Source organism: Amphibalanus amphitrite, unplaced genomic scaffold (genome assembly GCF_019059575.1).
Source record: "Amphibalanus amphitrite isolate SeventyFive unplaced genomic scaffold, NRLGWU_Aamphi_draft 000465F_arrow, whole genome shotgun sequence".
Lineage (NCBI taxonomy): Eukaryota > Metazoa > Arthropoda > Thecostraca > Balanomorpha > Balanidae > Amphibalanus > Amphibalanus amphitrite.
The window spans coordinates 252315-267155 of NW_024881959.1; the positions used below are offsets into that span (position 1 = coordinate 252315).

Consider the following 14841-nt stretch of genomic DNA (forward strand, 5'->3'; position numbering starts at 1 on the left):
ACTGTGGATCCTGCAATGCATTCTTGTCGTGGGACCTTGGGGACTGTGGATCCTGCAATGCATTCTTGTCGTGGGACCTTGGGGACTGTGGACCCTGCAAAGTATACTTGCTATGGGACCTTGGAAACCTTGGATTCTAGAAATTGAATTTGCCGTGGGACCTTGGAAACCTTGGATTCTAAAAATTGAATTTGCCGTGGGACCTTGGAAACCTTGATTCTAGAAATTGAATTTGCCGTGGGACCTTGGAAACCTTGGATTCTAGGAATTGAATTTGCCGTTGGACCTTGGAAACCTTGGATTCTAAAAATTGAATTTGCCGTGGGACCTTGAGGATCCTGGATCTTGATTTTTGATCCCGGCACAAGTCTGGTTGACACGATACCAAAATGACACCATGCCCAAATGAAGGTCGCCTGAACTTCAGGCACTTGCTTACTTTCTTATGACAAAATATAAAAGGTAATTTTCCTTTTCTTCTTTTATTTGTGTTATATCTACCTGTAAAAAATCGCACCTCTCTTGGATCACCTAGTGCATAATCACACATACACAAGCACACAAGCAAAAGCACATTTTCGGACCAGTTGACTTACCTTGATGTCCTCCTCCAGTCCTCCGCCGCCTCCTCCTCCACTCTGTACCGAGTTCATCTTCGCTCTGCTCTCTCCTCAGTGTCTTCTTACTCTCCCTCTCTCCGTGGCCTGGTGCTCGTCTTTACAGAGATGGCGCACTGTCTCACTTCCTCAGTCTCTGAGCACCACTGCCTCGAACGGCTGTCGTATGAGCACTGACAACATCGCCACGCCGTTGACGCACATCTCACGCTCGTTTCACAGAGTCCGGACGTTTCAGCAGCTATCCCGAGCTGGAGAGATGAGCCCACTGTGAGCCCCGCAGCTGGGTAAGCTCATTTGGCTGCCACATTGGGCGACCGACCGTCAACAAGGCGGCTGCCCGCCGAGCAGAAGTCTCCGGCGGCTGACTCTGACAGTGTGACTGTGGATCACTGATAACCGCGCCGAGTTTGCCCCTGGTGCTGACACGGACGCGAGGTCAGAGGTCAGGGTGGTAACCTACACCCCACCTCATTACAAACATCACCAACCCCTCTCGGTCGGCTGGCGCGGAGTGCTTGGGCGAGCGAGAGGAATACCGGCCCGAGATTGCGCGGCGCCCCGAAATTCGATGCTCCGTCCCTGAACCTGGGCGAGATGCCGTAATTACCTTCCATGCAGTAGGGATCTCCCCGTCCCACCCACCCTCTTCTCCGCCAGCAGTGGTGGTTGTATCCTTAAGATTGCCAGTTCGCAGTTCCGTCCCATCTCTCTCTACTTCCTGCCACCTCTACAGCTTGTTTTTCACCCTCTGACGATTTATTGACTCAATAGTCTACCAGCCCTCTCCTGACCTAATATATATGCCTTCCCGCAAACATTTACTATGCTCTGCTGGACACTATCAGACTCTCCTTTTCCATCCCTATGTCGAGCATCCCCAACTCTCTCACTCACTCCCTCGCTCTCCCCACAACCCCTCCCAACTGACCGACCCTATCCAAACGCGGGTGTCCGTTGCAGACGGCCCCACTCGGCCACGCGTGGCTAGTTTCCCGTTCCGGTGGTAGACCCATGATGCAACGCACATGGAATATGTAGGGGCAGAGTGGGGTGTTTGGCTGGCAGCAAAGGCAGGCAGGAGCGGAAGGAATGCAGGGCCCAGTTTCACCAAGTGCGGTAAACTCAATTTGGGGTAAAATACCAAACTACCCCACTACGTAACTACAAAAATACTGCCCCAAAATTGAGTTTACCGCACTTGGTGAGATTGGACTACAGGGCCCAGTTTCACCAAGTGGGGTAATTTCGGCATGGGGTAGATTTCCATTCTACCCCATGGGATAGAATCCAGTTTCACCAGCTCAAACTACCCCCATGGGGTAGTTTCGGCATCTCTTGTGAATGTTTGCTAAGCAAGCAGCATCAGCAAAACAACGGAACGTTTTGATTGGTCGAGAATTTCAATTCACGACGGCGTGAAATGAAGAACACATTCGGTTTGGCTTCTTGTATTTGTCTACCAATCACCTTGGTAACGATGGCACCATGGCACCTCAGTTTCCAAGATTCACAACTTTATTGAGAAAGGAATGCAATGCACAACCGCGAATCTTGATGGATAGGTTACATTATCGAATATCTATTTATCTAGTTGTATTATCGAATAGTATCGAATGTTTTAATATAAATTAGTGGTTTAGTAAGTTAGATGTTTAGATTAGATATTTAAGATTAGATTAGATGTTAAATTAGATTAGATGTTTAGTGTTTTATAATTAGAATGTTTTAGTAAATTAGTGCATGTTTTAGTATCGAATACACCTTGCTTGGTACTTTTGACGACTTTTAACTACGAATCTTTTGCACCAGATGCTTTTTATTTCTAATGTGCATTACAAAATACATACATTACAGATGCACGGCACATAACGCAACTTAATTGAGATATGCGCAACAGCGACAAAAAAAAATAGATATGGAAAGCATCGAATCCACTTGGCCTGGTATTTTTAACAACTGCTTCTTACGAATTTCGTGCACCATATGCTTTTTATTTCTAATGAGAATTACCTAGGCATGCACCAGGGCTGCGGAGTCGGAGTCGGAGTTGGAGTCGGAGTCGGTCGGAGTCGGAGTCGGAGTCGGAGTCGGAGTCGATTTTAGAAACCCGAGCCGGAGTAGGAGTCGGAGTCACCGAAAATCTGTCGACTCCGCAGCCCTGCTAGGTCTGCGGAGTCGGAGTCGGGAGTTGGAGTCGGTCGGAGTCGACAATTCTGCCCGGAGTCGGAGTCGGAGTCGGAGCTGGTTTTTGAAAGACGGAGTCGGAGTCGGAGTCGGAGTCGCCGAAAATCCATCGACTCCGCAGCCCTGGACTATGCACGACACATCCTCTTGCTGATTTAGGTACGGCATTTTTATATTGATTTCAGTTGTTAGCGTCTTGATATTTGCCGGATATTTGCACATTGACCGTAATGCATAGATGCCTCAAATCAAGGCAATATATAGGCTCAAATGATAATTTAAATAGATCACACAAGTACTTGGATCATTTCAACAAAACGCAGCATGTAACCACCGTGAAGAATGTGCATTTTTATTGTTTATATTTCAAGGCTTCCTCAGCCGGTATTCAAGGTCACTGTTGAAGAAAACCTTTAATAGTTAAAAAAGTAAAATTCCTGGCATTCAGCTATGGGCGACATCTATAATGCTTCTTTTGGTGTTGTAGATCACAAGCATAGGTGGGCAGGCTACATGCAGTAAAATACTTGGATGAAATTTGAAGTAGGTATGCTATGAATAATGCGTAATCAAACGTGACAGGTGATTGGACTTCAATAAATTATGTTCTTATTACTATTTACCTGTCAATTCTTGCTCACAATTGGTATCATATTCACAGATTACCCCACGAATGTCTGCCGTAATTTTGGTCGGATATTTGGGGTAGAACCGACGATAATCAGCTGATTGATTGGCTTGTTCAGTTGCTCACGGACCGTGAGCATCTGTTTGCATGGCAAATTTGGGGTAAAATCAGAACTACTCCATGGGGTAGTTTGGAAGTGGCCAATCAGAACCTACCCCATTTGGTGAAACTGGTTTGGGGTAGTTTCGCCGAAACTACCCCAAACAGAGCTTGGTGAAACTGGGCCCAGGTCGGTGAACAGAAGATTCATCTCAAACTCGTGAATATTTTATCTTCGAATTATTTCGGTTGGTTCAAAACCGAGACAAATAATAGTGACGTATTTTGTCCCATGCCGACAGGTTTTATCACAAATATGTGTATTTATGATCATATTTAAAGAAGAAAATCCCTTGTAAAAAAAGACACACAATAGAAATGATCACTAGCAAAACTGCGATTTATTTCTCGTATGTCCGGCACCTTCCAAGTTCCAGTAAAGAACAACTAACATGTTTTTTGGTCGACGACGATCGACTATTTGGGCTGAAGAGTGACGTGCTTTCAATGGGAGTCGGCGGCGGGTGGGCGAGATAATTGTTTGACTCGAACTGAGTCACGTCGCGGGCCAAATGAGCTGACGAGGGTCTGTCTCGCAGCTCCGCCAGAGAAGGTCTGCCCAGTCAGGGCAGACGGCAATCACCGAAATAGCACGCTGCGGCCTGCGCTTACCTAGCTTGTCTGGAGTGAAACATATTGGTGGAGACTGGAGGTCAATCAAATCTGTAATTTGGGGTAATTGTTGCTGGGTGTTATGTGAATTGTGCTTCGTTCCATGTGCGAGGCTGCTGAAAGCACCAAGGCGATTTTGTCCCGAAAGCGATGCCTTATACGACTGGGCTGCAATGACTAAAAGAGACGCTACGTGGCATGACCGACACGACTTACGACGACGCGATAGGACGACGCTTTCCCTTGACGGATGGAGGCTTGAAGGTGTTGCATACGCACTGCGAGTGTAATTTGATGATATTTGATGGTAGGTATGCAGAGTTTTCTGGCCATCCCAGTCACAGAAAGACAAGCTGTTGACGTTGTCAGAACCATTTACTGTTCAGCTGCCCAGCTCCGTGGCCTGCAATTTATTTGGCCCCTCGCGCTAATGTGATTACGCTGTTAATATGCTAATTGTAAGAATACATAAGCGCGAAGATGTTATCCTATCAAATCCCACGAGATTGATTACTCTCTCCTTACTGTCCACTTACGTCAACGTTAAACGTATAGCTGATTTACATTGTATGAATAAACTAAAACTTTTTGTATAACGCATCAAGTATGCCTGCTACTGGCACATTTGTTCCTGTGTTAATAAGCCAAATGGCTAAAATACTAGAGGCCGGCAGTGCTGACGCGCCTCCTTGGACCGGGATTGGAGAAAAGGAAACGCCACCGCGGCGCCACCGTAAACGCCGCGGGAAATGATAAAGAAAAACGCCCGCCCGCAACCAACTGCCACAGCAAAACGCCACGGGAAACAACAATGAAAAGAAACCGCCCGCAACCCACCGCCAAAAACGCCAGTGCAAACACTGCGAAAAAGAACAAAAAAAAAACGGCCACCCGCAACCGACCGTGAAAAACATAGCCGCAAACCGTACATAAAATAAAACAAAAGAAAACGGCCGCCTGCACCCCGCAACCAATCGCATGCAACGCCACCGCACACCACGGAAAAAAACGCCCGCTCGTAGCCCATCGCCAACAGCGCCACCGCACAACGCTCCTTTGAAGTGGACAATATTGAGATAGTTACTTCCCAGCATAGCAAATAGCGTGGTATGGTATTGGTTTATGCCACGCAACTATGGCTGCGCAATACTGAAGCAGCAATTTCTCTTCAAAATGAGAGATAAAAACAGTGCGCATCCTATAAACGAAAAAAAGTCATAAGATTTGTAGGAATGGTATCAGAATCCCCATTCCTTTAGGGACTTTCGGACCATAAACAGAACGACTTGCTAATCCTTTCTCGCCTCGTCTGGGCTCGGACCACAATGGGAATGAATGGCCAGTGACGGAGTGCTCTGTCACTGGGGGCGGCGGGGGGCGGTACGGCTCGCACTGCCGTATCCTTCCGTTAGTCATTGGTGGCCTGTGTGCCGCGGGTGGGGGAGGGGGGGTGTCAGGGTGGTGGTGGTGGATGGAGCGCGGCAGACCGACAGACGGCCGGCGACGAGTTATGGATGCACGTGCCCGTCGGCCATGAGCCCGCTGCTGCGCCGCTCACGCCGCCGGCGCGCTCAATACGTGGGCGCCGCAATAACGCCGACCCCCCGATCTGCCCCGGGGGGAGGGAGAGGAGAAGGCACGTCCGGCGGATAGGGAGCCAGACTCGCTCCGCGGAGACCGGATCAACAGCAAATTAGTGGCCGCAACCCCGGCTCAACGCCACCGTTGTGAGCGGAAGGCGAGAGGCCGTCCCGGTAATTGCAGACCCAAGCTGCTAATAAAGTCACCAGAGCAAGCTGAGTTGAGAAACCCAGGCAGATGTTAAAAGCTCACTCAAAAGGATAACGCCACTCGAGTTGGTAAGTCGAGTTGGGGCCGTGGGTCAGTCGAAGTGGGACCCGTCCCGCTGCCAGGAGTCAGGGTTTCAGCTCAGCTCGGCTGTATCCAATCGGAGAGTGATGAGCGGCCGAAGACCTCTGAATGATTGAGAACGTGCGAACCGCGCCCAGCCACCAGCTTCCGATTGGTATTCCCGAGAACGATTTCGCTGAGATATGGCCGCCAAATCCGGCATGGGATTCCTCTGCAGTCTCAATAATCGGAATATACTTCAGCTATGCATCCATTTGTCAAGGCGAGGCACCAGCGGCTCACTCAGACTTAATACGAGGCCAGAAAAGTGTCAGATGAGGTCAGGTCTGCAAGCAATGATTCTAAGTCAGCAAAGGAATAAAATACGTTTTTTCGTCGGAGATGGTCTACTTCTACATCCTTTCAAGCGTAAGGATTTAATTCGTCATAAGGGTCATTTGCTGCATAACACTAAGCAGCGAGCAGTGATAGTACCTTACCATTGTTTTGATCTTACGTGAACAATGATCAGAAAAATGTACGATAACGGCACCAATTCTCCAGCATTTAGTCGCCTCCGTCTCGCCTAGAAAGCGGTCCCCTGACAGACTGAAAGGTGGCCTCTCCGTGCCACTAGCGGTCCGGTGGGACACGCGATTATCAGATTACTGACCTCTGATGTGCCTTATATCCGGCACGATCGCATCACGCAACAAAAGCATTCTTGTCCCATAGAGAAACGCGGACTTTATGCAACTTGAAATGAGGAGGGGAACGAGGTCAAGGAAAAACGAAAACATGTTTCGAATTTAAAAGTTTTAGTGATTTATCTAATTTACTGTCTCCATTCTAAAAAATGATGTATCTAAGGCAGCAGAAAAAAAAAGAAAAACAAGGAATGGTCAGAATGATTTTGAAAACATTTTTAGCAAAATTTTAGAAAGGCTGACATAAATCGAAAAATGGAAATGTTCTTGCACGCGAAATGCTGTGATGGTCAATGTCTCTTCCTATTTCATCTGTATCAGCTTTAAAACGAAACAAAATGAACACAGCATACACATCATTCGCTTCAAGACATGTGAATAGTTTTTGGGAATAATACGAGAAAATAAATCTTTCAAAATGCGCTAATGCAGCACCGAAGATAAACTCGGGCTCTGCCATCAATCGCCACAAGCAGCCACCGGAGTGAGTAATTTGATTAGACGAGCCATGAATTTCGGCCATCAATTTCTGGTTACTGGCCAATCGGTTTGCGGAATAACATTGGCCGAAATGGCTCCTGGCGTAGATACGCTGAACCGGGTTATGTAATTTAACTGCTATATAATTTTGTCTTGAAACATTTCTCGTCCCATTTTTCCAAATGGATGCATATTGCACGTTCCGTTATAACTTGAAAATATCATACTTCAAGGAATGCAGGAATGAAAGTCATCGCAGTCGTATGCAGCCAGCACATGACCCTGCCAAGCCGCCCCCCTATACGCTCGCCCCATCTCGAGACAAAACAAATATTTGGTTGAGAAGCAGCCATCTGATGTAAACCCGTGGACCACCGACCATGTCCTTATACCCTCAATCCCCAAGCATACCATTCTCCTCTCTTGTCACCATGCGGTACCCCATACGCGTCACGTGATCAATGATCACCCCCTCCCTTCATCACCCTAGGTCACATCAGGGTCAGGTCACTCTTCCGTCAGCCATCAGCAGCACTCACATCAGACAGACTCTCTCACATCAGCCGCCAGAGATGTCCGTTTCTCACTTGTCTCACACAGTGTTCACTCTCACCGGGAGAAGATATCGCCCAACACGGCGACTCACGTCCCCCGACCTCACCACAGCACCAACCACCACGACATACGCCGGTCAACACTCACTCTACGCAACGCACCCACGCTAGCCAACGCCCCGGCGCAGCCCGGCGCCAGACCCGCGTGGCGCCCGAGCGGACGGACTGACAGCCGCCGGGCGGTAGCGCGGCGCCCCCGGCCACAGACGCTCTGGCGGACAGTGGGCCAACCGGGGCGCCGGGCCGCGCGCACCCTCGGGCGCCGCAGCCCGACCCGGCGGCGCCCCGGGTCACAGACACAGGTCACGGTGGGAGGAGGGGGGTGATAGCTCAGTTATCTATCTGTGGGGGAGAGGGACGGGGAAGGGGAGGTCGTCAGTGACAGAGCAGCTATGGTTGTTTGATGGAGTCTGTCTTCAAGAGGCATCGGACGTGGTTCAGTGCCGTATCACACGTCGTAACCAGCAGATTGAATGACTAGACTTAGCGAGATATATGAGTTGTTACTTGTTCCTTCTTGAGAATAATTTCAACGACATATAGAGATACCTACACTATTCAACGCTCATATGTGCCTACTGTCTGCACTCAATAGGGGCTGGTCTATAATGCATCCATGCGAAATCCTCATATGCATGTTCCTTCGAAGTGGCGCCTTCCTCACTCTAATCGCTGCCCACTTCTTTTCGGCCTCCATTGTGTTTGTGCTCTGGTGTTGGCACCTCCTCAATAGGAGCCGCCCCCCGGTAATGGAGGCCAGTGTCGGAGGCCCTCCCGTCTCGTCCGTCCGCTCCCCTCCACTTTTTATCGTACCCCGGCAGCTCGCCGATTATTGCTGGGCAGCTCTCCGTCCTTTTATGCTCCTCACGCGCTACCGCCTTGAGCTGCCCTGCAGATGATTGTGCCAGAAACGCCTTCAGAGATGGTTCTCCACCTAGCACAGAAAGCATCAAGCGTAACAACTTGTCCGCGTTCGCCTTCCAATCCTATTTATTTGGCGATTCCTAGCGTTCTTGCACTAAAGAAACACTCGTGACGCATTGGTATAAGTTTGGCTCTCAGGTCAGGTCACTGACATATGACGTCATAAGTAAACCTCTGCACGGTCTTCAGATGTCGCAAATTCGCAACGCCCTCAGTGAAGAGGAGCTTTCACAGGTAGCTGAAACTTGCAGGACCTAGTATTCATCATAGGTCTCACAACTTGTATATCTCGGATTGTTTCTGACGCGGGTCACATGAGGTCAGGTCAGTTACGTGACCTCACCTTTGTAAGTCAATGGGGAAAATGAAATCTGCTATTTTGACGCCGGGAACCTTCTCAAACTAAATCAACCACGCGGAATCGTGATTTCATGCACCCCTTGCAAGTTTCGATGCTACACTTTTGCATTGTTGATCTTGCGTGATGTCATTTATGACGTCACGAGGGTCATTAGAGGTTTTCGTCAATAACTCCTGATCAAATTAAGCTAGCGAGTTGGGAAAGCCACCAATGGACTCGAAAGACCTGCGGAATCGAACGATATGCGGCATGACCTCCTTCGACTAAGTTGGCGGCCTGGGGGGCTCTGACCTGACCGTGACCCGAGGTCAACACCTCAATTTGACCTCACCCAAACAAAAAGTTCATATATCATTCGACGTGCCAGAGAAGGCGAACATGATGATGCCAAAATCGCGGCTCTGCGGCCATGTTTTGCGAAGTTATTTGCAAAAAAAAAACGAACTCGTGTTAAAATCGGGTACCAATCGCTGCGTCTCGTATCGATGCACACGCTTGTTTTTTCCGCGACTCTCTAGCTCCTTCAAGAGCGAAATGGCAAGGGGGCCGTACACCCCCCCCCCCCGGCCGGCGCGTATGTAGAAAACCAATAGGTCCGGTCCTACGAGGATTAACTCCAGAGACGTCAAACTTACAGCACCTTACTGATTTGACATGATCCCTGAAGTTTTCAGCGAAATCCGTCGTACCTTTTTTTGCAAAAATGACGTTTTAATGCAACGTCACGTCACACCATTTTATTTTCAGTTTTAAGAAGACAAAACAAAAAGCACGTAGGCGATTCTACTTTGCCTTTTAGATGGCTGTTTTGTTTGTTTTGTTTTTTTGTGATACTTTTGGATTTTGATCCTTTCTAATTGAAGTTTCGGAAAAATAATTGAAAATCCCAAAATTTTTAGTTTATTGAGAAAAAAACGAAATGCACAATAGATAAATATTGTCTCTGCGCCTAAATTCTAATTCTAAAAGACTGTTAAAAATGTAAGGACTATTTGAGTTTTGATGGAGCACGACCCACGAGCTCTAAAAAATGAATTATCTGTATGTTTTATTAGGCTTGGCACAGGAACCGAAAATAGCACCGTTTGATTTGTCATGACAAGCTGCATCAGGTAGACTTCTTTTTTGGTCCTTAACCCGCGCCCCGTAGGGCTATCGGCGGACCCTACCACCCGTAGGGGGGCCGTTTCGCCCCCCCCCTAAAATCTCGGAAATTTACCGGCAGATTTTCAAAATTCAAATTTCGTTCGATAGCCCCATCGGGGAACTACCTTGTGACCCAATTTCATTGCCCTAGGTCAAACCGATGATGTCACAGGTCAGGTCAAAGGTCCGATTTTCACCGTTCACAGGCATTTCAAGAAATGTGTTGTGAAATCGAGTAAATTGGTAAGTTATTGAAAACCATCGATGGTAAGTACATTGTTCGTCAAACACATACTTTGCTATATGAGGTCACTGATACCAGGCCAGGTCACAGAGGTCAGGTCACTGGGGGTCACAATAGGACGGGCCTCCCTGTGGAGGGGAGTGCAGCCTGTCATAGCTTCTAAGAGCGCTGGGAAGCCACCCATCACAGCCGAGCAGGTGGACGCCGACGCACTGAATCGGTATTTTGTCAATATCGGTGTGAACACGGCACGCACGGTAGACGACTCCGGACCCGAGCTGCCGGTTCGCCTGCCCCGAGTGTCGACTGGCTCGTTTACGGTTGCACCCATCACGCCTGAGTACCTGTTCTCCATTGTCGGGCGGATGAACGGTTCGTCTGCCTGCGGCGCCGATGGCTTGTGCATTCGTTTTATTAAAATGTGCCTTTTCTCACTGTACCATGTCTTGACTCACATTGTGAACACTAGCCTGGCTTCACATACTGTACCTGACTCGTGGAAACTTACGCTGGTCCATCCTATTCCCAAGGCATCAAAATCCGACGACTTTAGCAGCTACCGGCCTATCTCCATTCTCACCACTATTGGTAAAATCACCGAGCGCGTCGTCTCTGAACAGCTTCATTCCTATTTCTCTTCTCATCACCTGTTTTCTCCAAACCAGCACGGCTTCAGAACCAACCACTCCACGGACACTGCTCTACTCACCCTGACCGATCATGTTTTCCGGAGCATGGACCAGCGTGAAGTCACCGTTCTCTGTCTGTTGGACTGCTCGCGCTGCTTCGACTGCATCCCACACAGCTCGCTTCTGCGTAAGCTCGAGCTCTACGGTGTAGATACCCGCTGGTTCCGGAGTTACCTTGCCAATCATTATCAGCGTGTGCAGCTTCACTCTACCGGACCGTCTCGTGCTCACACGCTCTCACAGCCGCTACTAAACCCTATCGGTACCTACCAGGGTTCATCGCTCGGGCCATTGTTGCACAATGTGTATGCTAATGACCTGCCGCTCTACACCGACAACTCCACCGGCATCATCGCCTACGCGGACGACGTCCAACTGTACGTTTCCGGACAGCCGAGAGACATCGTTCAGCTGAAACGGTCACTGGAAGGCAGTCTATCAGTTCTGTCGAACTGGTATGGCAAGAACGGCCTCAAGTTAAACGCTGCCAAAACTCAGCTGATCGTCCTCGGCACGCCGGAGATGACTCGTCGTCTGCCTCCCATTACCATCAACTTCTGCGGCTCCACCATCACCAGCTCTGACACTGTCAAGAACCTGGGAGTATGGTTTGACAGTGACATGTCGTTTGTGACGCATACCAGTGACGTGGTGCGGCGGTGCACCGGTACCTTGTGTGGCCTGAGTCACAGTAGACACAGTCTTCCAGCGACAGTCATGGTAACGTTGGTGCAGGGGCTCGTCTTGTCGATTATTAGGTACTGTCTGTCCGTTTACGGTGCCAGCAATGTAACCCAGCGCAAACGACTTCAAAAGCTGGTTAGGTTTGCTGCACGAGTCGTCTCAGGCCGTAGGAAGTATGATCGGGTGAGCGATGTTATCAACGAACTCGGCTGGCTTAACACCGAGAGCTTGTTCAGGTACCAATCCATCGTGCTGGTGAACAAAATGCTGGCCACGTCAGAGCCGCAGCAGTTCGCCACCTGTCTAGTCACCCGGCAGAGTGTACACGGGCGGGATACCAGGTACAATGACATGCTTGTGACCCCCACTGTCAGGTCAGAGTCCGGACGTCGCCGTTTTCTGTACTCTGCGGTGTCAGGGTACAACGAGCTGCCGGCGGACCTGCGCGCTCTTAGTCAGGCTCGATTCAAGCCGGCACTGAGGGAGCATTTGTTTGACCGCGAGCGAGCCACTTAGCTGTCCTAGTTAGCACATGTGATGAGGGTGAATGTGTGAATGATTGCGGTGACTGTTGTCATATCCCATTCGATTTGTATATGCACAACGACTTGGACATAGAATAGCCGTGTTTCCACGGACATGTCTGTAATGTGAAATAAATAAATAAATAAATAAATAAATGAAAGTGTCGTGTGATGCATGTTTTATGGTCCATTTTACATGACAAATGCGATTATATGGGACAGGCAGCCTTTGGGGCCAGCTTAGGTTACGTTCTGGTGAAGGTCAGGTCAAATTAGGTCAAATAAGTTGATATTTTGCATAAAATTCGATGTTGCTCGTCACGGGGAGTCTAATGGTGGCCTTTGTTTTGCCCTACGTGGTCTAGAATTGCCAAAAATTGAGTTTGAAAATTTGACGTCATCATTTTTTAACAGTTTTCGCTATACCTTAGCCAAAAAAGAGATATCGATCTGAAATTTGGTTTGTAGATAGAAGACGGTAGGTACTATCATATACATTCCGATTTTTCCAAACACAAAAGACTTTTTGGATTTTAAAATCTTTTTTTTGGGGGGGGGGTAAAAATTCAAAAATTTCAAAAAAATCCGAGATAGCAGATCTGTAGCCCTGTCAATTCTATGTACGCCGTTCATGTCTTAATATTTTTTGTATCTTCAAAGCTGTATGCCTTACAGCTCTTCTCGCGAAGCTCTTTTTTCGGTCGAAAATGGCTGAATATGACGTCATTCTGACGTCATTTGTGGCCAACCTATCATAGCCTCTAGAAAACTTTTTGGTCACAATGTGTAAAATTGATGCCCGGAGGGGTCCTGAAAGTTTGGTGGCGATATCTGCAGCCGTTTAGGAGATATCGACGGAAAAGAACAGGGGAGCCGTTTGCCCCCCACTCCCCTTACGAGGCGCGGGTTAACATTAAACTTAACTTCAATCTCACTTGACCTGACCTCGACCTTCATCTAAATTCATCTAAATTTGACTCATGTTCGCCATTTTCACGACGGCTATCTGGCGAATGCACCCAATTTGACCAAACCTGTACCTTGACTCTTTTACAGCACATATCTTCGTATCTTGAATTTAGTTTAGTGTCTTTAATCGAAAATAATATCTGATAAGTCTAAAAAAATCAAGAATTTAAGCAACTCTGCAGCCCAAACTTATATCTTCTAAGAAAAACAATGAACCTAGTTAATTTGATTAAATCTGCACCAAACCTGCACCAAATGTGAACCAAATGTGCACCAGATAGCCCTCGTAAAAAGGTTATTGCTTATTGAGTATGCTCATTGAGTTCTATAAATAAAATGACCCATCAAACACGTGCCAAAATATCCTATCCTATGGTTCGTCTTTTGTAAGCTGACTTGATCTTGACCTTGAACGTTGCATGGCATTGTATGCAATGCATCTTGTCTTGGTAGCCCATGAACGCATTTTCGGTAATCAATCTCAGTCCATTCTTCGTCAGCTGCGCTACAAAGCCGATGATGTATGTAGAAACTTGCCGATTTTACCCTCGACCTAACATTGACCTGACCTCTGACCTACTTAAGCAAAAAAGGTGTGCTCTATTATAAAAGAAAAATATTAGAGAGGGTTGCATCAAGCCCTCTGGTCTGGCGAAGGAGAATAACGCTAAGCGGAAAAAAAAAATCCTGATAACATGGATCATTTATTCACATATCTAAGCAGATCGGTAAGCCAACAAACAGAACAATTGTAAGCTACACGCTATGCTACACGATATAAACGCAACTATAGATAGTTACAAGTAGTCCCGTCACGCAACAGATTGAAAAATCAAAGGCCCAGCGGCCCAGAGGACATGATAAAGACAGCATAATGACAGCAGAAGCGACAGATCTGGCCCATAGGAGTGACAGATTGAGATCAAATGACAGCATAAGTTAACAGGTGAACAGATCAAGCGGCATCCGACAAAGATCGAAGGGAGGGTCCGGGAAGGCAGAGGGAGGGAGGGAGGGAGGGAGAGAGAGAGAGAGAGAGAGAGAGAGAGAGAGAGAGAGAGAGAGAGGAGGAGGAGGAGGAGGAGGAGGAGGAGGAGGAGGAGGAGGAGAAGGAGGAGGAGAAGGGATTGAGGAACAGAAAAAGAGTTTAAGGGAAAGAGCGAGGTAGAGTGGGAGAGGATGGAAAGAGGAGAAGGAGAATGAAAAGAGAGAAAGGAGTGGAGAGAGAGGGAAAGAGAAGATAAGTAGAGAGAAACAGACAAACACCAACAAACAAAGGCATACAGGTAGACAGACAACAAACAAATATGCTGCCAGGTGCGGTCAGACGGACGGACAGACTGAACACACGTGCCATCTAGCGTCGCTCCAGCAGACTGTCCTGCGGCCTGTCGCCGCGCCCTGCGTTCCCGTGTCCGAGCCATGTCCCTCGGGGCTCAGTGGGG

At 48.2% G+C, this 14841-nt stretch overlaps 1 protein-coding gene across 2 annotated transcripts in view; it reads right to left on the reverse strand.

Moving 5' to 3' along the window:
* The window catches only part of LOC122391996 (dipeptidyl peptidase 4-like), a 121710-nt gene that overhangs the window by 83469 nt on the left and 23400 nt on the right, over positions 1-14841 (reverse strand). Inside the window, exons 1-2 of one of the 2 annotated variants that reach the window (XM_043386388.1) lie at positions 7958-8000; positions 597-1039 (exon numbers count right to left, since the gene is read on the reverse strand). The exons of the other annotated variant lie outside the window; for it this stretch is intronic. Coding sequence (XP_043242323.1) covers positions 597-653 — 57 coding nt within the window. The 5' untranslated portion in view covers positions 654-1039; positions 7958-8000. Of the gene's footprint in view, positions 1-596; positions 1040-7957; positions 8001-14841 lie in introns of those variants that run through there. 2 annotated transcript variants of the gene reach the window in all.